A 26,849-nucleotide genomic window follows, 5' to 3' on the forward strand; every position below is an offset into this window, starting at 1 on the left:
ACCTCTACCAAGGCTGGGTGACTACAAACTAAATAGACTAAGCATACTAAGCCTCTCTCCTCACATTTTATATTCTCTCTAGTGCTGGGATTAAAAGCATGTGACTCCCTAGTACTGGGATTAAAGGAGTAAGCCACCACGACCTGGATTTGTTTCTGCATTGATCTTGTGTAGCCCAGGGTGGCCTTGAACTCACAGAGATCCATCACCTGCCTCTGTCTCCCAAATCCTGGGATTAAAGGTGTGTGCCACCACTGCCTGACCGCAGTGGCTTAGCTTTGCCCTTCTGATCTTTAAGCAGGCTTTCTTTGTTAAAACAAAAATGTAATAAATAAAAGTTTCTCAGTTTGTTTCTAGTATTTCATCAGAATCAGCTAAACAAAAATGCAGGGAGTATCTCACATAATGTAGGAATAGCATGATGAAAAGTTGATTTGAAAAAAGCAGCCAAATCATTTTAAAAATCAGAAATTAAAACTGGGCAGTGGTGGAGCACGCCTTTAATCCCGGCACTCGGGAGGCAGAGGTAGGTGGATCTCTGTGAGCTTGAGGCCAGCCTGGATACAAGAGTTAGTTCCAGAGAGCTTCAGGAACTCTTGTTCCACAGAGAAACCCTATCTTGAAAAACCACAATCAGAAATTAAGGTATCATTTGAGCCTCAAATCATAGATATTTTTTCCTGCCCTTAATCACATGCTATGTACAATACTCTGTGAATTCACTGACTATGTTAATTCCAGACACAGTTCTGTCTTTGTACTCTCAGAGATTCTAATGCTAACAACAATAGTGATTTCAGAGAAAAAGACTAAAGAATGATTAAAACTTGGCCAGTAGACATAAGTGAATGAGAGTCTACCCGTCCCCTAGCCTAGAGAACTTCTAGTTTCATTATCAAAGTCTATATTCTACCAGGTATCATTCAACTAACACTGAAACATCGTAATGAAATAGCTGCATTTTATCCTCCATCTAGGAGTAAGGATATAGAAAAAGGACAGAAGCAAAAGCTATGAGGCATATAGCACATGCTCACAGCTGTGCTGCAGCTTTGAGAACTGCAGGAATGATACAACTAAGATTTATTTAGTAGTTTAAAATGTGCCAGACATTGTTTCAAGTGCTTGACATTATTATCTTTGTAAGGATAGAAGTTTAACAATGTTAATCAAGTTATATGCTTATGGAATAGTGAAGCTACATTAAGAACCCAGGTTACCTAACTCAATAGCTTGCTTATTTAATCACATATACTTTCTTCCTTAAAATCTGACTCAGGTTAAATGTTCACCATCCTGAGACAAGATGAGATAAGGGCTGAGTAGATAAGACTAAGAGGGATAAGGACAGACACAAGGTGAATAAAAACAGGTACATTATAATGTGCTTTAGGAAGTAAGATTCATAAACACGATAATAAAAAGTGGGGCAGTCATATCTGTGTAAGCTAACTGGACATTGGCTGAACTTTAAAAGAGCGGGTTATTTAAAAGACAAACAAACAAACAAACAAAAAAAAAAGACAAACAAGAGCTGGAGAGATGGTTCAGCGGTTAAGAATACTTGCTGTTCTTGCAGAAGAGCAGGATTTGGTTCCCAACACCCACACAGAGGCTCACAACTGTCTGTAACTGCAGTTCCACAGGATCTGACACCCTTTTCTGGCCTCCTTCCACAGATACCAGGCACACATGGTATAAAGACACACATGCAGGCAAAATACCAAGACACAATTTAAAAAAAAAAAAAGACAAACACTGTCTCTGGATTAAAGTCAAGAGAGGAAGATATGAAGTCATCAAACACTGACACACAATAGTATAAGATCAGAGTAGCATCAACGTTCTGGTTGCAGAAGAGATGACTCTTCTCTCATGAATGTGGCAGATGCAAGCTTTCACAGCAGAGCCATTTGGTGGATGGCTTATTCTTCGTATCATCTACTGGACCAAAATGACTTAGCAATACAGGCTCATGAAGAGAGGAGGTAAGTCCTTAGGGACCACATCTACATTAAAGACAGTTTCTAAGGTAACTAATCACTTACGGCTAGTCACTGACTAGAAGACAAACTACAAAGAAATAAAGTCTGTAAACTTCTTTTACAACTTCCATTTTGGGGTTTCTTTTATAATTCAGCCTATGTATACCATCAGGTCCCAAAGAAGCTCAGGACAAATGGCTAACGATGATGCCTATTAGCATACAAAGTACTTCTCATTCCCTACCCTACCTTAAAGCCCCTTCAAGCCTCAGGGTTGCTTTCCCTTCCCCCAGCTTGTGGTTCCCAGATAACCTAGACTCTCAGTCAAGTACTCTCTTGGCTTCCAGTCCTTTCTGCCCTTCTTTCCTCTCCTCTCTTGCATCTCCCCTTCTCTCTCCTCTCATGGACAGGTCTCTTCTGCTGGCCATGCTCATGTTCAGTCTGAACTCTTCCAGATGCCTCTGGCTGTTCTTTCCCTCATATTTACAATAAAAACTATCTCCTCAACCATACCTAGAAGTGGTCATGTTGTCATTTTTAATCATATATGCTGCAAAATAAAAACAAAACAAAACAAAAAAATACCCTCAACCCATCATATATTTTTTTTTTCTAGAAAGAGAATTCAGAAGTGACAAAAATAAGAAATTGGGAAACAGCTTTTACAAAAAGGTAAGGATATGCACTCAAGAGGTCAGTGCAGGCTTTCTCATGAGCCGCCTCAATCCCTAGACCTAGGTTGTAGTGCTTTACTGGGAAATGTGTTCAGTGCTTTACAGTGTGTATTAAGAATGGATATTACTAATAAGAGTCTTTTTCTTCTACAATGCATTTAAATATATATAGATGTAGTTGATACTAATGTTTCTTCTGAATGTAGTGCTACAATTGTGCCCATGGTGGTCTTGTGAGTTTTAACAGAGCACCGGAAAAGGGTTAGATTTCAGTACTGGTAATTCACAGCAAACACATAACTTCATAAAACTGTGTGCATGACTTTAACATCCCTATTAGTATCCCACAGTAAATTCTAATTTATTCATCTAACTGTATCAAAGTATTTAAATGTAAGACTTATATGGGGCTGGAAAGATAGAGCAGTGGTTAAGAGCACTGATGTTCTCCCAAAAAACTCAGGTTCCATATTCAATTCCCAGCACCCACATGGCTCACAACTGTAAATCCAGTTCTGGGGAGGGGGGAGGGGAGAGGAAGGCAGAGGGAGAGAGAGAAAGAGAAAGGAGAGATGAAGGGAGGGAGGGGAAGTGGGGAAGAGGAGAAAAGGGACAGAAAGAGAGGGAGGGAAGGAGAGAAAAAAGAATGATAATATGGCAATAGCTGCACATATTAAAGCCCATAGCAATAAAAAGTTTACAATTCAAGCTGAATAAAATTAAAACTACTTTCAAAGTATTCTAATATTTAAATATTTATCTTTTTTTTTTTTTTTTTTTGGTTTTTCGAGACAGGGTTTCTCTGTGGTTTTGGAGCCTGTCCTGGAACTAGCTCTAGTAGACCAGGCTGGTCTCGAACTCAGAGATCCGCCTGCCTCTACCTCCCCAGGATCCTAGCGGTGGTGGCTAAATATTATCTTTGACCTAATTCAGTTGATTCTGATCTGAAAGCACTCAAATAGAGGTTAAAATGAAATGCATTTGTTAAATTACTAATTTATGATTGTCCACCATTACATAAAAACAAACAAGACAGACTTCATACAATGAAAGCTCCAAATGAAAAGCACCACCACGAACTTCACCACTGTCTTGCTCCTTTAAAGCAGATGAGCAATCAGTAAGTTAAACTGGCCTTGGTTCATACCTATAAAGTTTTCAGGATCCAAAAGTTCTAGATATGGAGATACTGAAGCCTAAGACTTTGCTCTATGTGGAAAGTCAGAGGAGATTCTGGGAGGGTATAAGATTGCTTGAGATGAAAACATACAGCATTAGTTACACTCTTTTCTTCCTTTCTCTAATCTCTGCAACTTTCAATTACCATTCCCTAAAGAAAAGTAAGCAATGACTGACTAGCTTCTTACTTCAAAAGACTGTTTCTGACCCCAAGTATAACAAGGACTTTTTTTTGAAAGGCCGTGAAAACCAAAATACAATATTGCTGCCTAAATAAATTCTCAAAAAAGAAATAAATAAATAAAATAAAAAATAAAAAATCAGTTCTCTGGTCAAAGTTAAAAAAATTTGCTAAGGCACTGTGGATAATGCTAGTTTTAGTAGTTAAGCGATCCCAAACACGACCCGAGAAATATTGAACTAAATAGTATCAGGACTCCTTTCAAATCCCCAACTAAATTCTGAAACATGGATAATTACTATAAAAGAATAATAACATTTATTTTCTCTATAAACACAGCACTGTGTCTGTTTCATATTTCCTTTATCATGGAGCTAATTAGGTCATACACATAAGTTTTATTAGAGAATACTAGATCCCTTTAAGAAATTAATGAATGGGGCTGGAGAGACGGCTCAGAGGTTAAGAGCATTGCCTGCTCTTCCAAAGGTCCTGAGTTCAATTCCCAGCAACCACATGGTGTTTCACAACCATCTGTAATGCGGTCTGGTGCCCTCTTCTGGCCTGCAGGCATACACACAGACAGAATATTGTATACATAATAAACAAATAAATAAATAAATGAAATTAATTAATGTTATAGGTATTATTATATATACATATATACAAATGCACATGAACTGTGATAGGGAAATAAAACTAAACCATACCGAATCGGATATAGCATTTTTGTTCATTTTTTAAAAACTAATTAGCATATATAAATGGCAACACTAAATCTAGAGAAGGCAGCAGCAAATCCCAGATTGCCAAATACACCTTAAAGCAGGAACAAACTAGCTAATCCAAGAACAAAGGCAGTTGGTAAGGCACAGTTTCTAATAGGCTTTTCATGGTAAATGGAAAAGGTCCTATCAAGCAGTTGGTCTTGCAGCAAGATTAAAGAGTCTAGATTTCTTTAGGAGTTATATCCGAGGTTGAAATAAAAGGGTTTAGACTTTAGAATGGTCATTATAGATGCTGCATGGAAATATATTAGAAGAAATACAGTAAAACATGAAATGGGGAAACCAATTAGGAGATGGTCTAATAGTCTAGAATAGAAAAAAAATACTGAGGTAGATATGGAACAAGAACTAGTTAAGAGATATTTCAGTGGAGAGCAATAACAGGCTTATGTAGAAACTCAATATTTGTAACACAGTAACACTCTCCCTGGTTCAGACTTAGGCAACAACATAAATAATTTAAAGTGACAATTTTTATAATCAGAGAAGAAACATGTAAGGAAGGAATATTAAGTATTGTTTTGAGTGTTCATAATTTTAGAGATAGTTGCCAAAATGTTTAATAAAGAAAATGTCAAGTTGGAGAATGAAATGAAAGAGATCAATCAGAAATATGAACTAAGAAAAACTGAGCAGAGATCATGAAATAGATTAGAACACACAGCTTGGCAGTTTTCAGAATTGGTAGGCAGGTGGTTCAAGCCTGCTTAGTGAAGATACAGACTGGGAGCCCACCTCTGGGAGACTGGCTTTACTCATTAAGTCTAGAGCACATTCTGATGTAGCTGACCTTTATAGTAAGCAAGAACAGAAGAGGAGGTCTGGCAGCGATAACCAAGAAGTACAAACACTTAAAAGTTTAGGTAAAGAAGAATGTACAAAGGACACTGAAGAGAAAACGAGTACAGGGAAAAGTAGATTGTGGATCAAGAATGGTAATCTGTTCAATACCAATGAAAAAAGCTCCCAAGAACAAGAAGGATCAATGAGTATAGAAAGGTCAAAGGTAACCCCAATAGCAAGAGGCAGACACAATCTAGAACTTTAATCACAAAGAAAATGATGACATTTAAGACATTCAGGCTTTGAAGAGGGTAAATAAAAGATGCAGTAACTAGGGGGGTAGAGGTGGGGGGTTTCTCCAAGAGAAAATTTAGAATCCTTTCATGTCCCATTTCTGAAAGATACTTTACCAAAAATTACTACTGAATTCCATTATTTTACACAATAATCTGTTTAGCCTCAATTTCAAATGTTATATACCCCACCTACGGTTTGGGTATTTAAATTTTCCAGCATTGACAGAGCACCAAAGTCTCCAGTGTCCCCCTCTCCACCGCTAGTATAGGTCAATTACCCTTGTAAGATCCTCTATTTCAGAACTGAAGTTTGTCTCTCCTTCCATCATTTCTTCTTCTTCTAATGTGCGCTCATCATCAAAATCATGAACCAGCATGTCAGCTGATGGATCAAACTCATGGTCCTCTGATGTTGCTGAGCCTCCTATAAAGAACATTTCCAGATGTATGGTAAACCAAATTAAGTGCATCTTACCAATGTTATTTTAGTATATATGCATTGCTTATTTGAGGCTGAATGTATGTTTAAAAGGACCAGGAAAAAGATAGACACAATAAATGTTTTGCTTTAAAAAATTACTATTTTTACTCATCCCCACTCCCAAAGCTCTTGCAAGGAACTACTGTTTGCCATGGCTCACTTCTATATGATCAGTTACACTGTGAAATGGGGGTAGAATATTTGTAACTTAAAAATTTTGCTGTAATCTTCTGAACAGGAAATTCAAGTTATAAAGAAAAAAGCTCTGTCAAGTAAAAGTGGTCTTTTTTTGTGAGGGGGAAAACATTTTTAAGCACCCAATTAATGCTTGAGAGTCTCTCTGCTACCTGATAGTCTGAACAGTCATATACCACAGAGTGATTTTTTTAGGTCAATGACAGGCTGTATATATTACAGAGGCTACACCATACAGGCATGTGTTAAGTTTGCAGAGGTATGCTCTATGCTACTTGCTCAGCCACCTGAATTTATCAGAATGTACGTTTGCTGTTAAACACTAGCCCATCTAGTGAAAATATACGTGTACTATCGGCATTGCTTTGAAAAAATATTCTAATATTTGAGCAATTATCTTCAACTTATGTAGCTAATCTGAAATAGCTCAGGGGTAATAGGAGTAAAATGTATTAAGAAGATATATAAAATTTTTATCAAAGGCAATACAAGAAACTCAAAGGAACTGATGTATCCTAGTCAATATTTAGGCTCGGTTGGGGGGATATTACTAGATTCAATAGGGTTACCAGCAAACAGACTGCAAAAGCTAGCAATGTGGGTGTTCTGTAGGTATTTCCCACGTTTTGGTTACTGCCAAACCAACACTTCAGTTTGTAAAAGCACTGCTTACTCATAGACAAGTATGTCATTTAACATTGAAAAAACTACTTTAAAAAAAAAATCAGTTTATTGTAAGGGTTGCACTAACAATCCCCTTATTTCAAACTATGTAAGAGAATCAGTGGGTAAAATAAAGAAACCAGGGCATACCGATGATTCAGGTTCTTTAGTCAATTCCCACAATATTCAGAAGAATCCCCCTTTTAAATATGTGCCAAATAATAAGCTCGATCATTTGACAAACATTATTTCAATCCTCAAACAGTGGTATGAAGTATTATCACTCCATTAAAAGGGGGAGGGAAGAGAAGGAGTCAAGGCTTAAGGACGTAAGTACCAGTTCTAAATACAACAAAGATGGAACGGAGTCCTAGCTGTAATTTCAAATCTTGTGCTCCAAACTTCTTAAAAGTCCTCTAAGTATCTTGTCTCAAAGAACACTTATGGAGAGCCTGAGTTTACTAAAATATGTGCAAGCCCTGATAGGTGGCAAAACACCTGAAAGACAAAATTCTGTTTGAGAAGTATTTAAAAATGATATTAAATAAATATAAACACCAAATATAATTTTAGTTTATACTAGATTTTAGTGAAAATGAGTAATAATAATTATGCAAGTTTCAAAATGATTTATATAAAAAATAGAAAAGCATCCTGTCTTAATTTCTTATAACAGACTATCCTAACTTACTGGTGTTACAGTAGCAGTTGAACTACTGGGCAGGAGGGTTCCCATGACGACACAGATAAGGACCATTAACTTGGATTTTTAGTTTTATCATCCCTTAGTTTCCTGAAACTTTTCTTATGAGACACTTAACAGTCAACAGTGAAGGAGTCTCACAAACTACGCTACACTTTTACTGATGTTTGTAGACGGAAAGACTCAAAAACATAAACAAAAATCCTGTATTACTGGAGCTAGAGAGAGGGCTCAGGGTTAAAGAGGATGAGTTACTTTTGCAGAGGAGCTGGGTTCAGTTTCGAACACTCACCTGGTAGCTCCCAACCCCCTTTAACTTAAGTTCTAGGGGATTCTTCTTCTGAGCTCCATGAGCTCCAAGCATGTGCACAGTATATACATACACACAAGCAAAACATCCATACATACAAAAAGATTTTATCACCATCCCTCTCTTTGGACATTATTAAACCTAACATAGTTCTTATTGAGTATAGGTATTGCCAAAAATAATTCTGCTAAATTTTAACTACTCATCGTTATACTCTTATCCACTTAAACACTTCCAAACTCACTGTACACAGCACCAAATCATGAACGTCGTATTACTTACCTGAGATCTTTTAGTTTTTGGCCATCATTTGCAGACAGTTCTACTTGAAGACCTGTCATCTCACTCCCCCACTACATTAAATGCCAAAGCGTAAAGGAGCTGCTCTTCTAATTTCAACTCCTTTTCCACATATAGACTTGCAATTTCAACTATCTTCTTGCCTTAAACTGCTGTTTGTTTTACATGGGTTCTTACTACCTTATTTGCAAAAGTAGCAAGTAACCATCACATTACTGTCTGCCAGATTGTAGACCCATTATTAGGACCATTTCCTGGAGGGGAAGCTCAAGTATATCTTTTTGCTTTGTAAAAGTTAAGTATCTTGCTAGGGAGTTAAGATAATCACTACTCTGTCATCTACTTTTGGATCATCTTTTTTAAAGGAATAAAGATAACTTTAGACTACAATGTACCTCCCTCTCACATATAAGGGTTTTGTACTGTGCCTGCACATTGGATGATGCTGACTGAGTCTATAGATGAGTCATTTAGCAAAGTTATGTGACTATGACTGCTAGCTATGAAGAGCAGCCTTTGACAGTTAAACAGTATTTTTTACATGAGTCCTTTATCCTTAATTCTATCAACTTTAGTAACTCTCTATAACTGCATAGCAACAAATGTTCCTTCTGGCACAGGCCCTGATATTTATATACTTATTGATGAATGCCCTGAAAGAAACTCTAAAGCTTAGTGAATCACAAGGAATCCATTTTCTTTTTTTCTGCAAATTTATTTCTGAAGTTTTTTTAAAAAATATTTATTTATTTATTTAGTATACAATATTCTGTCTGTATGACTGAAGGCCAGAAGAGGGCGCCAGACCTCTTTACAGATGGTTGTGAGCCACCATGTGGTTGCTGGGAATTGAACTCAGGACCTTTGGAAGAGCAGGCAACGCTCTTAACCACTGAGCCATCTCTCCCAGCCCCCTGAAGTTTTGAAAGAAAAAAAAGTACTGGAAATATTTCTATACCCTATAAACAATACACTTTTCTGATCTCATGTAACTGCTAACTCCTACTATCCTGAACTAATTTATAAACCACAAAGTTAAAAGAAAAAAGTTACAAAGATCAATATACTTTGGCATACTGGAAAAAGAAGACAAACTCTCTTTAACTGATAAGAGTAACTGAAAAGTCAATACTCAAGTTATTTAGTACTTTAATCCAATCTCTAGAACAGAACAAGTTATGTGCATGGAAAGCTTCCTAGATTATTAAGAAAGACTATTCATGTTAATCACACACACAAAAAATTTTACAATACAAGCTAGGTGGTGGTGACACACGCATTTAACCAGCACTTGGGAAGCAGACCAGCCTGGTCTACAAAGCAAGTCCAAGACATGCAGGGCTGCACAGAGAAACCCTTTCCAGGGGGGAGAGGGGGAGGACCATCCCACAAAAGAATGAAACCCCCCAAAATAAAATTACAATATAAATGACAATAGTTTCAATAAGCAAAATTCAGCAATGTGATGCTAATCATTGCTAAATATTCAATGTGTGAGATATTTCCAAACAAAACAAACGTTAGAGGACTCCCGAGGAACAAAAAATTATGTGCAGTATTGAAGGAAGAATATAAAAATCCAGGATGAACAGTTAAGAGTATATACAACCTATCCTACTCAAATCTACAAATAAATTCCTTTTGTTTCTGATGCCTACTCCCCTGCTGAATGGTAGGCTTATTTTACTATGTCCTTCACTGGTAAATATACTAACAATTTTTTATCAAATAAAATGTTCTGAGTATCTGTAAGCTGACTCGTTTTCAAAAGCATTATTTCATATACGTTTTCAATTAAACAACAATTTTAAACTATAAGAAATACATAAAGCAATTGAGAAGAGTGGAAGAGAAACAAGAAGAAAGAAGGTCAAAGAGGAGAAGAGAAAAGAAAGCCCAGACAGTTAGGAAGGACTTGCAGCAGCCTCACCTGGACTTTCAGGGGCAGTCAAACATTTCATCCATTTCTTTTTCCCCAGAAAATAGAAGCATTCAGAAGAAAAGCAAGTCAGATGCCAGTCTAGCTCCTCTAGCATTTATGCCGACTAACAGGATAAGCAGTCAAACAGGATTATAAAAACACAAAAATACTTACCTGGACTTGAAGACTCAACAGATGGCTAAAGGGAAAAGAAAATAAATTAACATTTTGTGTAATGTACCTTCATAAGCATTTAAGAAGCATCCAATGACTAGTGACACCAAAAACTTACAATAAGTTTTAATGTCTAACACAAAACAAATTTTTTTTTTATATAATCTTTCCCTTCTATTATGCTAAAGCCCAAAGAAAAATCTAAAACCCTCTTGGATTTAGAAGCAAAAATAGTAAAATGAAATTAATTCTGATTTTAAAAACAAATACAGTCCTTAAAAACACAGACAAGAGAGGCATGGTTTTAGATCTTAAAATCTCCAGAAATAGTTCTTATCTTACTTATATTGAAATAACCATACACAAAATTTATTACCAGTGGTTTTTAAAGCCCCAAAACAAAACAAAAACCAAATTGTGAAACTAGAGATAGAAACAAGGGGCTGGAGAGACGGCTCAGTGGTTAAGAGCATTGTCTGTTCTTCCAAAGGTCCTGAGTTCAATTCCCAGCAACCACATGGTGGCTCACAACCATCTGTAATGAGGTCTGGTGCCCTCTTCTGGCCTTCAGTCATACACACAGACAGAATATTGTATACATAACAAATAAATAAATATTTTTTAAAAAAAGAGATAGAAACAATTACATTCCCCCAACCACAATACTAGGGACTGAACCCAGAGCTTCAAACAAGTACACGCTAGGCAAGTATTCTACCAAGAGCTATATCCCCCACCTCACCCTCTAGAAGAACAACATCTTTCTAAAATCCAGGATAGCTTTGATCTCATCATCTCCTGCCTCAGCATCCCAACTAAGTGCAGAACTTACAGGTATCACTGTACCACTCATTAACAACCATAAATGGAAAAATATAAAGATAAAATTGGTAGCAACTACTTTTACTAATATTGCCACTTGACATTGTGGCTGTTTTATCTCAATTCAGGTAATTTACAATTATAACAAGTCATCTTCAAACATAAATTCCTTCTAGACAAATTCAGTAACTTAAGAGAACTTAAATGCCAGTTCAGCCAGAGCTACCCACGGATGTTCTGAGAAGGAAAAAGTCACTGGCAAAAGAAGAGCATACTCTAAGATTATTTCTTCTGCTAAACACAACAGGGCCAAGAAGTAAGGCAATTTTTTAAAAAAGGGGGAAATGTGGTTGATTTTCAAAGCCATGGACTCTAAGACAGATCTCTATGAGGCATTTATATTCCATTTTGAAACCTGCCTACATCATGGTACTGTTCTAAGGGCAGCGTTCCAGATTCCAGTAGTGACCTATGTTGGCTTCTTTTGAAGCACACTTTTTTAGTGGTTCAATTTCTACCTCTAAATTTTAGTAAGAGAACAGTTCATCCCTTCAGCATGGTTTTCTAACAATACCACCACCACCACCACCAAAAAAAAAAAAAAAAAAAAAACAAACCAAACAAACAAACAAAAAAAAGAGTCAGGGACACGCCATGCAGCCACTGGAGGAGAAAGCCACTCTCGCACCAGTACGGAGGTAAACCACAAGCCTTGTGGTAAAATACAAAATGATAGATATGGGTTCACTTAAGATATGAGAGCTAGCTAGCAACAGCCTAAGTGACTAGCCAAGCAGTGTTTTAATTAATACAATTTCTGTGTGATTATTTCAGGTCTGGGCGGCCGGGAACGAACAAGCAGCCTCCGACTACACATAGTATTATCTATTTCCTATACCATACCACCATTATTTTAAAGTTATCATGCCAGAACAGTTAATAGAATTGTTTAGTTGGTTTCTCTGATGAGAAGTTGGACAGTAGGATGCCATGGAAATAATACTATAACCATAAAAAGGGCAGAACACACAGTTCTGACGTGAAATGGGTGTAGGTAGACACTATAGCTATTATCCAGCAAATCAACATTTTAAAATCGTAATCCCAACTGTAAGTCTAACCTTTGGACAATTACATCATTCAATGACTTCATTTGTTGCCAAGTTGATAAGTACTACAGACAAGCTTCATCATACCCCTTTTCCTTTTTAAGTAAATGTCTAAAGCAAATATACATGACATAAACAACAACCACAATTTCTTATGGATTAGGACTAAAAGAGAAACAGTTCCTGAACATAATTTTTTTTTAACATTACAATGTTCATAGTCTTCTGATTAAAGAAGAAAAAGTTTTCTGAAAGTTTGTTGGCACACTTTTAATCCTAGTACTCGGGAGGCAGGAAGAGCTGAGGCTGGTCTGGTCTACGGAGTAAGTGCTAGACCAGCCAGAAATACATAGTAAGACCCTGTGTTTAAAAAAAAAGGGGGGGGGGGCATCTTTTGACTGAAAATAACTACTGTGGACATGAACATGTTTAAAGGCATTAGCTATTATCAATAATAGGATACTGAATATGGAAGCTGTGTACTTCAGTTTATGACAGGCCTTTCACCAGCAGTAAATAACAATACCACACTGATGAGTATTAGCAGCAAATAGTTGCCAGCTTGAAGTTCTAAAAAGGCCCCAAATACTTACTATTCCATAAGAAGCCTGTGTTTAGAGGACTGGCAGTATTGTGAAGCAGAGGGCACTCCCCTGAACACATTGTTTAATGTTCAAAGAGAGCTAATATTCTGTTAGACATGTTGGGCTAGATGGAAGGTAACATTCACAAGCTGGAGTGGAACAGGACATGCTAAGTGTCTATTTTTAGTGGTTTATGTCACAAATAAAATTTTATCAGTTTAGGAGGAAAGGATGAGATTAGTTTATTGTAACTTAATTGCATCCAATCAAATCAAGATTAACCACTGAAAACAAGCATTTTAAAAGTTCTTACTGTGACTACTACTTTTATTCAAATGACAAAAATAATTCATGATCAAGTTGTGTTTATTATCACACAGGAGTTTCAATATAGAATGAAAGCATTTTTATAGACATACTAGAACACAATTTATGTTTACAGTGCTACAATTCTCAAGTGGAGTTATTTTAATCATATATGTAATATCAACACCTACTCTTTCCACTTGTTTCCCACAGCAGCAAACTCAGGCTATGCACTGAAAAGATGAAGGTTTCGTGGCGTGATGAAGACGGCTGAGGAAGCCTCTCACTCAAGGTTCTGCTACACCTCACACCGCTAAGACAAAGTCAAACCTCTTTTCCTTCCTTCCTCGCTACTCTCTATTCCTAAAATCTTTCTTACCAACTCAAACCATGCTTCAAATATAAAAACAAATTGATTATTTTTCTTGTTGAATAGTTATGTTTCTTTAGGAACTAGTCTTGACTTAACAATCTACTCCAAAGGAGCTTGGATGTTTTACCTTTTAATATTACAGTCAGTTAGAAAAAAGGAGAAAGGTGAAACAAAACTATAAGTAAATTAAGCACTTATTTTTGAACAATATCTATTTTTATGAACATAAACAGAAAAAGTTAGAGGAATAAAATATTCTTAAAATACTAACAGTATTATTAAAAATATGAATGACTTCAACAATTCAGATCTTTAACCAACATCAACATAGCCTAGTATTACACATATAGGTGTATATCAATATGTGTGTGTATTATTTATTATTGTTGCTTGTTTAAAGATAAGAGTTAGGTGGAAATTTTAGAAATGATACATGCTTCTTCCAAGAAACATTAACACCACGAGTCTGTAACATAACGATGAAACAGACTGTATGTTTCAGTTATAAGAAGACTAAGAAACAGAGTTTAATAAAAATAATAACACCAATATTCAGAGAATGAGTCGGTAAGCAGAGGGTTTTCCCATTTTATGGTTTTCCGTATTGCTGGAATTTTCAATTGTTTTCACATATTACTCATTTTTTAAAGACAAAATGAGGATCATAAATCTCTTAATTTCTTAAAACAAAACACTAGTGCTGCTTAAAACTAACACTTGGCAGATAGAGGAAGGCAGATCTGCGGACCAGAGTTCAAGGCCAGCCTGGTCTACAGACTGAATTCCAGGACAGCCAGGGCTACACAGAGAAACCCTGTCTTGAAAACCTAAAAAAAAAAAAGAAAAAAGAAAAAGGAAACAAAAAACCTATTTTTTTGTTTTTGTTTTTTTTTTTTACTATTTCTTAATTATAATCTTTAAAAGTTAGTTTAATTTTTGGTATACACATGTTATGTGGGAGAGAAAACTAACTAGGCAGAAGACAAAGGAAAAAACAGGCTGAAGTAAAAGCAGCTGTTAAACTGCTCCTGTATACCACCGTGCTCTACAGCTGGTTAAGTCGCTGTTCTAACCTCAGTGCCTCAACTGTCTTCAATTCTTGTTAGCACTTCTCTAAAACAGAAAACCCTAATTTGTGAGAGTCAAAGACAAACTCTAGGGGAAAAAAAAACAGAATACTATTTTTTTTCACAAAAATTAATGTGTTCAAAGTATTTACTAGATCTTCAGTAAAAAGAAATGACTTCCCCCCTCAAAACAAATCTATCACCATTTCTTACGTGTTGCCATTACTTTCTTAGGAGGATAGAAGATAAAACAGATTCATGAAGGAATGGAGGTAACAGGCTGAGCTGGAGTTAGGGAAGTCTATTCCAGGATGCATATGCATACTGCAGGCATACCGTGTCAAAGGCTCCCCACTCCACCGTCTTCCATACACATGTGGATCAGTTCAACCCGTCTTTACTCTCAGAAACGCTGTTCGTCTCCAGACTACCTGAGGTTGAACTTAGGAAATTTACTGCAGCAGCAATATTTCCCAAGGTAGAATGGCATTATGGAAGACAAGCACCAGGAACACACAAGTCTGGGACTTGACTGAGCTACACAGACTAATTATGTTACGTAGGACAAAGTGCATAAGTGCTGATCAGTTTCATTTTCTCTATGATGAAAAGCCTTGAATTTATTTAAGTTCCTTTAAAACCTAGGCTTACTTTCATTACGAATTACCCAAAATGCAGTTAAAAGATAGGTAAGCTTAATATTGTCTTCTGACTTGATTTTTTTTTAAAAAAAACATGACTATAGGAAAAGGTAAGCTCAATGGACATAAAGCTGCTTTAGAAACACACACACACTTTAACAATTACATAGCCATAGAAAAATCCAAGCAACGGTTTAGTCTCTGGTATGAATTCTGGGGCCATTTGTTAATCCTTTAAAAACACGAGATTTGTTCTGAACATCAAGCAAGAAATTTTTAAATGGCGATTTATTTCTATGAAGACAGACTATGCTTCACTGGCAGTGTATGCATCTAAATTATATGGGAAATAGATTAGTTTCACCAACATTACTTTAAATGAATTCACATCTGTTATTCCCCCACCTAGGTTATCAAGTGTGTTGACTTAGTCCACACAAATGAAATGTTACAAGAATTTCATGCAGCACTGGAGTTCCCGACTATTCTGGACAGCTTTGAGAAATAAATAATAAGCAAAGAAAATAAAACTCATCACCACTATAGAGAACTGTTTACAGTTTAAATTCACTGCTATTAGGAGAAACTAACACTGAAGAGAAACAACACAATCCAATTTCCTTAAAAAACAAACCACAAACCAAAATCCAAGCAATCTCAAATAACGCTAAACAAGGACTATGTTGAGAAATGGATGGATATAATAGTAAATAAATGTACCATTATTGAAAATATTTAAACTAATACATTAAGCAAGTCTATTTAAATATTTTATTATAGAAGAAAGGCTCAGGTGAAAAAAAATAGATCTTAAATTGTACGTGGCTGTTTTTTCCCCTTAAGAATCCCTGTATGGTCAGGCAGTGGTGACCTTTAATCCCAACACTTGGGAGGCAGAGACAGACAGATCTCTGTGAATTTAAGGCCAGTCTGGTCTACAGAGGGAATTCCAGGACAGGCTCCAAAACTACAGAGAAACCCTGTCTGGAAAAATGGGGGTGTGGGAGTGGAGCCCTGTATGTTTACATACTCTGAAATAAATGACAAAATTCTTTGTCCACAAAGGTCCCTGCACCACATTCCTTATAAAGCCCTAAGGATCAACTAACTATTCCTTCCTCTTATTTTTTTTTCTCTCACTGACTTTATAGAACTGTGACTACTCTGTAATTTCCTTCCTCTTCGTGTAACAGGACAGCCTCCTTTAGTAAGCCCATGTAAGGAATCATAAGAAATGATAAGCACTGGGAGATATTATCGAAAAGAACTAAGGAGAACATATGCGAATTCTTCTGTGTACACGAAATACAGTTTCACATGACCACAACTGAAGAACCACTGAGCATATACTTTCTATTATAAACTCAAGAGATGGCCAGATCAGCATATAAAAAACCCAACTAGCCGGGCGGTGGTGGCACACGCCTTTAATCCCAGCACTCGGGAGGCAGAGGCAGGCGGATCTCTGTGAGTTCGAGACCAGCCTGGTCTACAAGAGCTAGTTCCAGGACAGGAACCAAAAAGCTACAGAGAAACCCTGTCTCGAAAATCAAAAAAAAAAAAAAACCAACTATTACATATTACAATTGTATTTAATGCCACTTACAGTTACAAATCAAGTATTTTTCTGGAAAATAATGTCAAGATCATTCTCTGAAATAGGAAACAACAACGTAAATCTACAAGCAGAATGCTTAAATTTTTGTGTGGAGCTAGCTTCAATTCCCCCATAGTTACCAAGGCAATGCATACTGTCCTCAGTTTTTCTTATTCAAAAGCACTGTAGTTCAGAATGCAATTTCTTTACTGCATACATCATTTAAAAAAAGCCTATTAAGTCTATACAGAAGTAAAAACATTTTTAACCAAACTTCTTTTCCAAAATTAACTGTTCTTTAAAAAAACCCAATTATTAAAAAATTAAGACAAGGAAAATTATAAATGTGTTACTTCACATATTTTGGGATATTTTCAGTGACACATAAAGTTCCTACATTCCTCTAAGTTCACGAGACCCTTGGGTTCTATCCTACACAGCAAAGCAAAGAGAACCTATAAACACTCAAAGACTATAATAGATATTCCAGTTCACTAAACAAATGCATCGAGAACAAAAGTCAAGTTCTAGAAATTAAACTATTCATGTATTCCTCAAATCCTAAGAATTCCATCTCCACAGAATGAAATACCTAGGAGTGCTTCAACTAGAAAACAAGAAATAGCCAGTTGCAGCACACCTCTCCCCTTTCATTTCTAAAACAAAAAATGCTAATGTAACAAAATAACGTTCTCACTGTGCAGGAAGTCAACTGACGGTTCAGTATTTTTGTACACAAAGCTACTTTCAATAGCTTGCTGTGGGATAGCACTACACAACAACATAAACTTTGGGCCGCAGCACAGCAGTGTGTTCCTGCTGTGCAATCTAGTGGGTTTTCAGCAGAGGGGAATCCAGGGATGGTCATCTGACAAGATGCTTGACAATCCAGCTACATAGTCTACCTCCTCGGAGCACAGGAGTCAGACCCCACCAGGAGGGACGTCCAGGAACAGACTCAGGCTAGTGGATCAAACCCAGGCACATTTAAGTGAAATAAAATTACTGTGGTCACTAAATTCATGTTTTGCAATCCTTTAACTATGAACAGGTAAAGAAATGAAAACAGACATAATGCATTCTTGCTGTAAATCAGTAAAATTAAGTATTTTCAGTAAGGGCAGCAAGCAGTCCTACTACTATAAAAAAAAATCTCTCTTTCAGCCAGGTGACGAGGCACGACCTTTTAGAGGTAGGTGGATCTCTGTGAGTTCGAGGTCAGCCTGGTCTACTGAGTGAGTTCCAGGACAGTCAGGGCTGTACACAGAAACCCCGTCTCGAAAAACAAACAAAAAATTTCTTCTTTCTTCATGAAGGCAATTCTATAATAGAAGCACAAGTTAACACCCTAAAAATGATTCCAGGAAGCTTGACTGGTACAGGAAAGGTCTACCATCTTATGTCTCTCTATTTTAAGATTTAAGGATATTATGTATTAACAAAAGTAATCACTAGCCACTTCATTTAGCAAATGAAGGAGTTGAACACTGAGAGCTAAGTGGTAAATAAAATCACTTCCTCAAGCTATTTTTTAGTGCGTTTGACATAAAAATATGGAAATGTTTGGCAACTGTTTCGCCTTTTTAAACAAGTAGTTACTCGATTTGCTTCAATAGAGATCCAAAAAAGCCCAAAAATAACAATGTGAACTCCGGGGATATAAATAATAACGATATTCACAGATAAAAATTAAACAAGGCAAACTAGACAACGGATGTTTAAAGGCTTAAAACCAGACACGATGTTAAAATTTCCTATAGTACATTCGAAGGCCTAATTACTCCTAAACAAACTTGTTTGCCTACCAATCTGTGCGCGAACCAGGAACTTGTTTACTAGAAATGAAGCGAAGGCTGGAAGGGATGTTGCTCAGTGGTAGAGCATTTGCTTGCTTGTCTGCTTTGCTCAAGACCCTTGGGTTCTATCCTATAGCAAATCAGGGGGGACAAGAGAAACAAGAAAAGTTTCCTCCAAGAAAAGAAAAATGATGGGTAAATAAATAATAGGCAGTTTTGAAACTTTGATTTGTAAGTTTTTTTCTTTTCCTTAAAAAGCAAAACCAAAAACAAAACCAAACAGCCCCTTCAGGAGGGTGGAAAAGAAACTTGGAGGTTCTGCCTGGGGGCAGAATTCCCAGTTTGAGTCAGCATAGGGCCTACTGGGTTAAATTCTGCTCACCTATGCTACATTGACCAAAGGCAGCGGGTCAGCTTGCTCTCCCCTGCACCCAGACCGCAGGTCAGCAGCGCGGGCCAACGGGCGGCGGGAAGGCGCAGCGCCGTCTAGGCTCGGAGGGAAGAAAGTTCGCGGGAGCAGGCTGGAGTCCGCGGGCCGCGCGGGCGGGCCGGCCGGCGAAGTTGCGCCACGGGCGGCTTCCGGACGGGCGCCCTCGCCCGCTCCTCACGCAGCAGCCGCCTCCCGACTGCCCCAAGTCCGACGGAGCCTCTCCGCCCAACTAAGTTCCGTGGAGCCCGGGCGGGAGGCCCGGCCGGACAACAGGTGGGCAGCGGCGCCACAGGCCCGGCCCGGGCAGGCCCGCGCCTCCCGCCCGCAGCCCTCCGCCGAGACCCCGCCGGGGAGGGGCGCTCGTTCTTACCTCCGCCATGTTGGCCGCGCCACCGGGTCACATCGCCGCGGCGGGTCGCGGCCAGAACCCGGATGTGCGCCTGGGCCGCGGGGCTCCCGCCGCTGTCTCCGCCGCCGCTTCGGCGGGAACGCGCAGGAGCCGCCCGAGCGCGCCACCACACCCCGCTCCGCCCCCTCGCGGCGCCCCGCTCGGCGGGACGGGAGGGGAGAGGCCGGCGGACGCGCGCCAAGCAAGGAGCGCGCGGCCCCGCGGCCGCCGTCCCCGGGGAGCGCGCGAGAGGCGGGCCCGAGAGCCGCCACTCCGTACTGGGGCAGAGCGCGTGAGGTCCGGGAGAGGGCCCCGCCGGGCACTCTTGCAGTACGCGAAAACTACCTCCTATTCTACACGTCGGTCACTTCCGAAGTGTGTTAGCTAGAAAACATTTGTTCCCGGAGACAACAGCAGTGTCACGAAGCGCGCTCTGACAAATACTTCCCTTGGTGATTCTCAACAAGAAAAGCCCTGCTGCCCAAACTGGCAGAATGCAAGGAAGAAGGGCAGAGGTATAGTTCGCATCCTCCAACCTCACATTTTCCTCACTTTTTGCGATGCCACAGCAACACAGCTCTACATCAGATGAATTTTTGCACAACTACACGAAAGTTTCTAATGTAAAGTAATGAAAAGCTGCTCTTCGATGGCTATGTCTATTTGACTGCATGGAGACACAACCTAATTACTTGCAATACTTAAAATACCTGCAAGCAAAAAGTTTGTTTTAATGCACTGGCCTAGGGTTGCTAACCGGCCTTGCGCTCCATATTGATAATGGCCAGGGCCAATGATTTATTCCAATTTCCTAAAGTAAATGCTGACTAAAATAGATTTATGGCTGATATTAAAATGGACAGTAAGATATTTTACTAAACCAGAAGTTTAAAAAGCTTTTTTCCGACCAGCTTTTTTCATATACAATTAAGGATTCTTAATGAAGCTTCAAAATGACTACCAAAATCAGTTAAATGATACTCAGTACCTCTAAGTAATACACCATGATTAACAATACATGTGTACACACATAACTTTCTTAAGCTTCATACTTAAAATGCAATATAGGGATGCTGATTTCTTAAATTATTTCTATTTCCTTAAAATTCTAGATTCCACCAAGTCTTGTCCCATTTCTAAACACTGCCCATGAACCTGCAAGTCTTAAGCCCAATAACAATTTGTACATAAATCAACTGCATTTACAGGTATATGACGTAGCTGCTAAGTGAAAGGACATTACCTTGTAATTTGACAGGAAAAGAATCCAGAGACAGTCTGTAAACCAATTAAACATAAACATCTGATGCACATTTTCTACTGAAAGAAAAGCAAGGGAAAGAAGAGAAAGGAAAACTTTAAGGTTCCCACATCTACAAACAATTCTTACCATTAACTGCACTGTACAGTAATTTCACTTTATTATAAAGATCATAAGCTTCCTCCCCCCACAAGTTCCTGGAGGGAAATAAATATTTTAGCAAGGTAATTATATACATGTGTATATATGTATACATAGTTTTATTAAATTCTTTGAACTTTTTTAAAATGTCAGTTCCTATCCAAATAGTTCTCACTAATGAAAACCGCTAAAGGCAAAGAACAATGAGCATGTGTGGGCCAGACGTGGGCACAGGTAAAAAGAAGGTCTTAGCCCGGTGATGAAGGAGGACTGTGCACTAAAATACACATGGATTTTAGCTGGCCACTAAAAGGAAAACTGGACTATTGTTGATATTTAATTCAAAGGCATAACTTGCTTTAGTTCACTGAGTCTTTGACTCTTCAGTTAAAATATCAATCAACAAAAATCTGAATGGTGGTAAAGAACAGACTCAGATTCCTTAAGCTATGGAGCACGTCCTCAAAGTCAGAAAATCAAGTCTGCAACATTCTGAATAGGCACTTTATCTTACTGTTAATGGCCTTAAAGTTAACTGATATTGCCAATCAATATTATTAACTTTAAATGGCATTATCTTTTTTTTTTTTTTTTGAAGCTTGGCATATCTTTATTAAGGTAACATTAAAAGGAAACATTTCATACAAAACACCAGGGGGGAAAAATCACTTTAAAAATTCTAACTAGTTAGTTAAAACTAAGTTTGAAGGTAGATAGTAACATAGCCTCTACCATAGATAAGAAAATGGCATTATATTTTGTTGGGGAAAATTCTCTCTACAAATTTCCTCTTGGAAGCTGGAGTGTGGTGTTTTCTAGACATTCTGGAGATGAGGAGAAATGGCTGCAATACCGTAGGTAGTACACAACACATTACCACTGCACTCGGCACCCTTGCATTTCCTCCTGTTGACAATCCCATTGTTCCCAGCCTCAGGTACCACCTTCAGGAAAGCTATGTCTTTCTGGAGACACTGACTTACTCCTTAGGTGTCAGAGGTATAAGAACTCGCTACAGATATCTTCCTGTTGCATAGGGCCTTATCTTCCTTGCCTAAGGTAGGATCTGCCAGGGAGTTCCTTGTTCCACGCTTCTCTGCCTGTGTTTACATACTTTCAGAGGTTCACTGTACCTCTTGAAGAGGTTGCTCCTTTCAGAAACAGTTCAAATGCTTGGCTGATTCTTCCCTGTCTGAAAGGCCAGAGCTGCTCCCTCGCTATCACCCATCACCCCTAGTTCTTCAGCACTCTATAAACCCCCAAAAAACCTCTTCTTTGTACTCAAATGCAAACCCTCAATTCATACTTGGGCTAACAAAAACATGTATCTGAAAGCAGGGCACAGCAAAGTAAAATGAATAAGAAAATTCACCAATAACCTGATCAAAATCATTAGAATTTATTAATGTGACATCCAAAATGGTAACTGTTAGAAATCTATATTAAACTGTTTAATGTAAAAATAATGTAGCTGATTCCAACTCTTATGCAAAGTTTTTGTATTCTGTCTCAAAACAAACAAAAAACACCATATAAGGTCTAAATAAACCTAAAGAGTCTCCTTCATTTGAAGAAAATTAACATGAATTTTTATCACATTAAGCTACTCACAACTATTCCTCACAACTATTCTATCCGGGAACATCTCTTTTTAATGCCAATTACTGAATTCTCCATGCAAAAGTTAAATGAAGGTTAGGGATATAGCTCAGTGGTAAAATACTTGCCTAGCATGTGAGGACCTGGGTTCAAGCTCAAAATCTTTAAGATAAAGTTATAAACAACAATAGTAGCTGTGAGAGGCATATGTATGAGTGCATGCATGCTGCACCGGCATGCATGGTTTCACAAACACGCACACACTCTCCAGAGATATTTACTTGCTAATAAATACACTTAGGTTCGTAATTATACCTCAATCAGTCCCTCAATCAACAAAATCTACTTTGATAGCTTACATTTACCTAAGATTGTATAACCTTGTATTCAGCACCAACACCTGACTCAAAAACTAGTACTATTTCTGCTATGTAGGCACAACTGTCTGTGCAATTCAAAAAGTAACTCTCAGAGCACACCCAGAAAATATCTGTAACAATTCTGACTGAGGCAGATGACCATAGCATAACCTACGATCTTAAAATGTTCAAAGTCCACGAGTCCTCTTTGGAGACTATTTCCTAAACTATTTCCCAAAACTTATCTAGGAATGATAGCCTCCACAGTACATGTGATGACAAGCTACCTGCAAGCAAAACTTGTCTCAAGTGACATCTGAGACAGATTGGATCTCTCTTGACTTTAGTAGGCAGAATGCAGGTTGCCGAGCACAGTACATCCGGAGGCTCCACAACTATGCAACCGCAATTATCTTTTCGTTAGTTCTCTTATGAATGCCATCCTAAAATGCATAAAAAAAATGGCTCTTCAAAGAACAGATTTGGTTCCTTTCATAATTTTTCCCTACAATTTCATTTAGTGGCCCCATTTTATCTTTATGTTGCAAACTTGTATTTATAATTCTTAATGCCGCTGATGTTAGTTTTATCTCACCCCAAAGTCTTGAAAGGGGTGGCCATTAGCAGTCCTACAACACCCGAACAGACAGTAATCATAATGTTCCTATTACATGAGGGAGTTCCCTTTTGCCCTCCCTTCGTCTCCAATTGTGCCCCTGCCTACCAGCATCACATCCGTCTTGTCTGCATTGAACCTCAACCAGTTGGTTCTTAACCACGTCCGAAACTCAGCCAGGCACTGGGAGAATCGAGCCACCACACCATCTGGATTAAAGGAAAGAAAGCCTCAGTTGGGACGAGAGAGAAACAGTGTTGCCACAAGCTCACCCCGTCTCACATTTTCAAAAGGATGCCTGATAACCAGGTCAACCTGGTTTCACCAAAAAGAAAACACAAAAAATTGAGTCCGGCAATTTGTAAGCAATGCTAAAGATTAAAAAGGAGACCAATAATTAGGTTTCCGAATTTCACCCAAGATGTAAGAAAGGTTTAGTCAATTTCGGGTCATCTCAGTTAAGCGGACTCAGAAGCCTAGCCAGTTTTAAAATTGCATAAAATCTTCTGCAAAATTACAAACATCGAGGAGATTTAATATAAGAAAACTGAAGCCCGGGAAGGAGGGAGTGACTTGCCCAAGGTCACACAGCAAGCGAGGACCAGAGATGGGCGTCAGGCCAGGAGCCTCTACATCACAAACTAGAAGAATAAGGCCACTCGCGGGGAGACAAGCACCATGCGCGGCTCGTTCCCTGCAATGCCGTCTCCCAGTCTCTCGCCCACTGGCTCCCTCCGACAATGGCAGGTTGACCCAGGTCGAGCCCACCACCTCAGGGGATGCTCTGCCAGAGAGCCCTCAACTGGCTGGGACAGCTGGGGAAAATCTGAGGCACAGAGGTGGAGCCACGGGGGAGTGGCTAGGAAGCCACACCCCTGCCGCGGAGCGAGGGCCGACCGAAAAGGGCGGAAGCTGGCCTGCCCGCCCGGCGAACTCACTCCGCAGCGTAGTCACGGCGTGCCGCGGAAGCAGCGAAGACCGGGCCGAAAGACCGGGCGGGGGGGAGGGGCAGAAGCTGCGCGTGCGCACCAGGAGGCAAGTGCCTCCGAGCAGCCAGCCCGTCCCTCAGAAGCTCGGGCAGCCCCGCCCCGGAAGTCAGGGGTCTTCCGGGCGGCGCTCTGCCGTGGGGGAGGGGAAGCGGAGGAAAGGGGACTGCGGGCGCCTCTGGAGCTTCGGTTCCCGACGGAAGGATGGGGAGGATGGTTTGTGGAGGCTGCACTTACAGCCACCGCCGCTGCCGCCGCCTCCGCTGCTGCCGCCGCCGCCTGGAGACGCCCCATCCATCCGCCTGCAGCCGGGAGACTCACAGCCTGGGAGGGGCCTAGGGCCTGGGCCGCCCGCCTCCTCCGAGTCGTCGCCCGAGCTTCCTCCAGCTCCACCAACCCTCTGCCCTCCCCTCCGCCTCCGCCCTCCTCCTCCACCTCGAGCGGCCAGCCAACCGCGCGGCCGCTTCTTAAGCCGGCTCCTCGGTCACCATGACGCCCGGCAAACATTCCCAAGCCGCTGATGCGGGCGGTTGGGGTCCGGGCACAGCAGAACCGCTAGGGAAGGGGCGCCGAGCCCTAGTCTGCGGGTCGCCACCATGTTCGGCTCTCCAACGACCACCCGCAAGCAGGCCAGCTTTGCCGCGTAAGTTCCGCACTAGATCCGTGGTCCATTCTTCTAGATCTCCGAGGCAGCCCCTCGGTTTGGAGAGGGGTTCCCAACGCATTCGATCTCGCGGAGCCCCCAGGCGGCTCCGGCTCCTTTGGCCTCATTTGGTCTTTATAGAAGCTCCTTTGCGGTGCTCGGCCCCTGCCTCCTTTGCTTCCAAGTGCTTTTGCTTGTAGGCTTTCCTTTGGTCTTTCAACTTCAAGCCTTCTTGCTGTGCTCGTGCTCCTTGGTTTCTCTGAGCAACCAAAGCTAATTTTAATATGTTTGCCAGCCGAGGATTTTTATTTTCATCTCCTGTCAGCTTGTCTTAAGACTCTTAACCGCTTACAACATTCTGCTAAGCCAGAAGAAAAGCACAGAGGCGGACTCCTGTGACGTAGAGCTTGAAAGTGCTTCCTCAAAGGTCCACTAAAATGTTCCCCAATCCATGGTCGCACATTTCAGCCATTGGGTCATCTTCTCAAACCAGCCACATCTTTTCTTCAGTGCTCTGCCCGGTTAATCGTTTGTTGTTTGAACTCACTGAGAGTTCCTGGGAGAGAACCTTGTGTTCGCCCTGATTGTAGTACTCCGCCGTTATGCCATCCTCCCCTTCACTAAAATGCTTTCCAATAGCCCGCGACAGTCAGTCTACACTTTTGTGATTAACTGACCCATCACCAGCTCTGATCTAAGTGACCACTTACTGAGTTTGAAATGCTTCAGTTAGCTGCCGGGACACCACTGATTCCCTGCTCTTCGTTAGGTTCGTGGCTAGCTTTCTGCTTTTATCTTTATGTATGTGTGTCTGTTCTTGTGCATATTTAGAGATATGGGCTCACTGTGTAGCCCTGGCTGGCAGGGAACTGGATTGAAAAGGGCTGGGATTAAAGGCTTATGGTTTACCAATCTACCCATCTGTCCTTTACCTAAATATATGTTGTGGGGTCAGGTTGTTCTCCTCGTTTTGCCCTGTGCCTTTCAAAGTCATATGTACTCACAACTCACAAGTTTTCGTCTCCCTTCAAGATCTCTCTCAAGAAACTGACAAATGAAGCAGCTACACTTAGAAATGAATCGACTGCTCAAAATTCCTCTTCCATGTTGCATTTCATTCCCCTTTGTTTCCAGGATACAGTCATTCCCGTTTGAGTGAAGTACAGCCCTTGTAGTTCCACATATTGCTGTTGAATGAGGGCCGTTTTACTTTTTGAAGTAGCTGTGCTATCTAAACCTAACACTTTCCTCCACGTCATTTCTACGTTGGAATAGCTGACGGCCAACAGCCTCCGTGTGGTAGTCATTGTACATCCGCTTAGAACTTCCCCAACTCTTCCCTTTCCCTCTGCCTAAGTGTTCCCGTTCTTCCAAGCTCCCACGGGATCTGGCTTTGGATTCTGCCACTGCAGTATTACAGTAACACCCCCCATCCCCATACGAACATTTTATTCCCATTTCTGGCCCTGGGAATTAGCTGTCCTTTGAAAGTTTATGT

At 39.9% G+C, this 26,849-nt stretch overlaps 2 protein-coding genes across 16 annotated transcripts in view; one reads left to right on the forward strand and one right to left on the reverse strand.

Moving 5' to 3' along the window:
• The window catches only part of Mier1 (MIER1 transcriptional regulator), a 52,343-nt gene extending 27,256 nt beyond the window's left edge, over positions 1 to 25,087 (reverse strand). The window contains exons 1-6 of one of the 14 annotated variants that reach the window (XM_057785103.1): positions 24,946 to 25,087; positions 23,831 to 23,931; positions 20,990 to 21,024; positions 10,634 to 10,658; positions 10,469 to 10,505; positions 6,165 to 6,310 (exon numbers count right to left, since the gene is read on the reverse strand). In XM_057785103.1, coding sequence (XP_057641086.1) covers positions 6,165 to 6,310; positions 10,469 to 10,505; positions 10,634 to 10,658; positions 20,990 to 21,024; positions 23,831 to 23,931; positions 24,946 to 25,006 — 405 coding nt within the window. In that variant the 5' untranslated portion in view covers positions 25,007 to 25,087. Of the gene's footprint in view, positions 1 to 6,164; positions 6,311 to 10,468; positions 10,506 to 10,633; positions 10,659 to 19,310; positions 19,327 to 19,728; positions 19,880 to 20,989; positions 21,067 to 23,830; positions 23,932 to 24,399; positions 24,522 to 24,660; positions 24,699 to 24,945 lie in introns of those variants that run through there. The other 13 variants (XM_057785102.1, XM_057785106.1, XM_057785105.1 and 10 more) reach the window with 13 other exon arrangements.
• Positions 24,861 to 26,849, forward strand: part of Dnai4 (dynein axonemal intermediate chain 4) — a 73,156-nt gene continuing 71,167 nt past the window's right edge. For both annotated transcript variants that reach the window (XM_057785099.1, XM_057785100.1), the window contains exon 1: positions 24,861 to 25,351. In XM_057785099.1, the coding sequence (XP_057641082.1) occupies positions 25,305 to 25,351 (47 nt within the window). In that variant the 5' untranslated portion in view covers positions 24,861 to 25,304. The remainder of the gene's footprint in view (positions 25,352 to 26,849) is intronic.

The sequence above is a fragment of the Chionomys nivalis genome, chromosome 11, assembly GCF_950005125.1.
Source record: "Chionomys nivalis chromosome 11, mChiNiv1.1, whole genome shotgun sequence".
Classification (NCBI taxonomy): Eukaryota; Metazoa; Chordata; class Mammalia; order Rodentia; family Cricetidae; genus Chionomys; species Chionomys nivalis.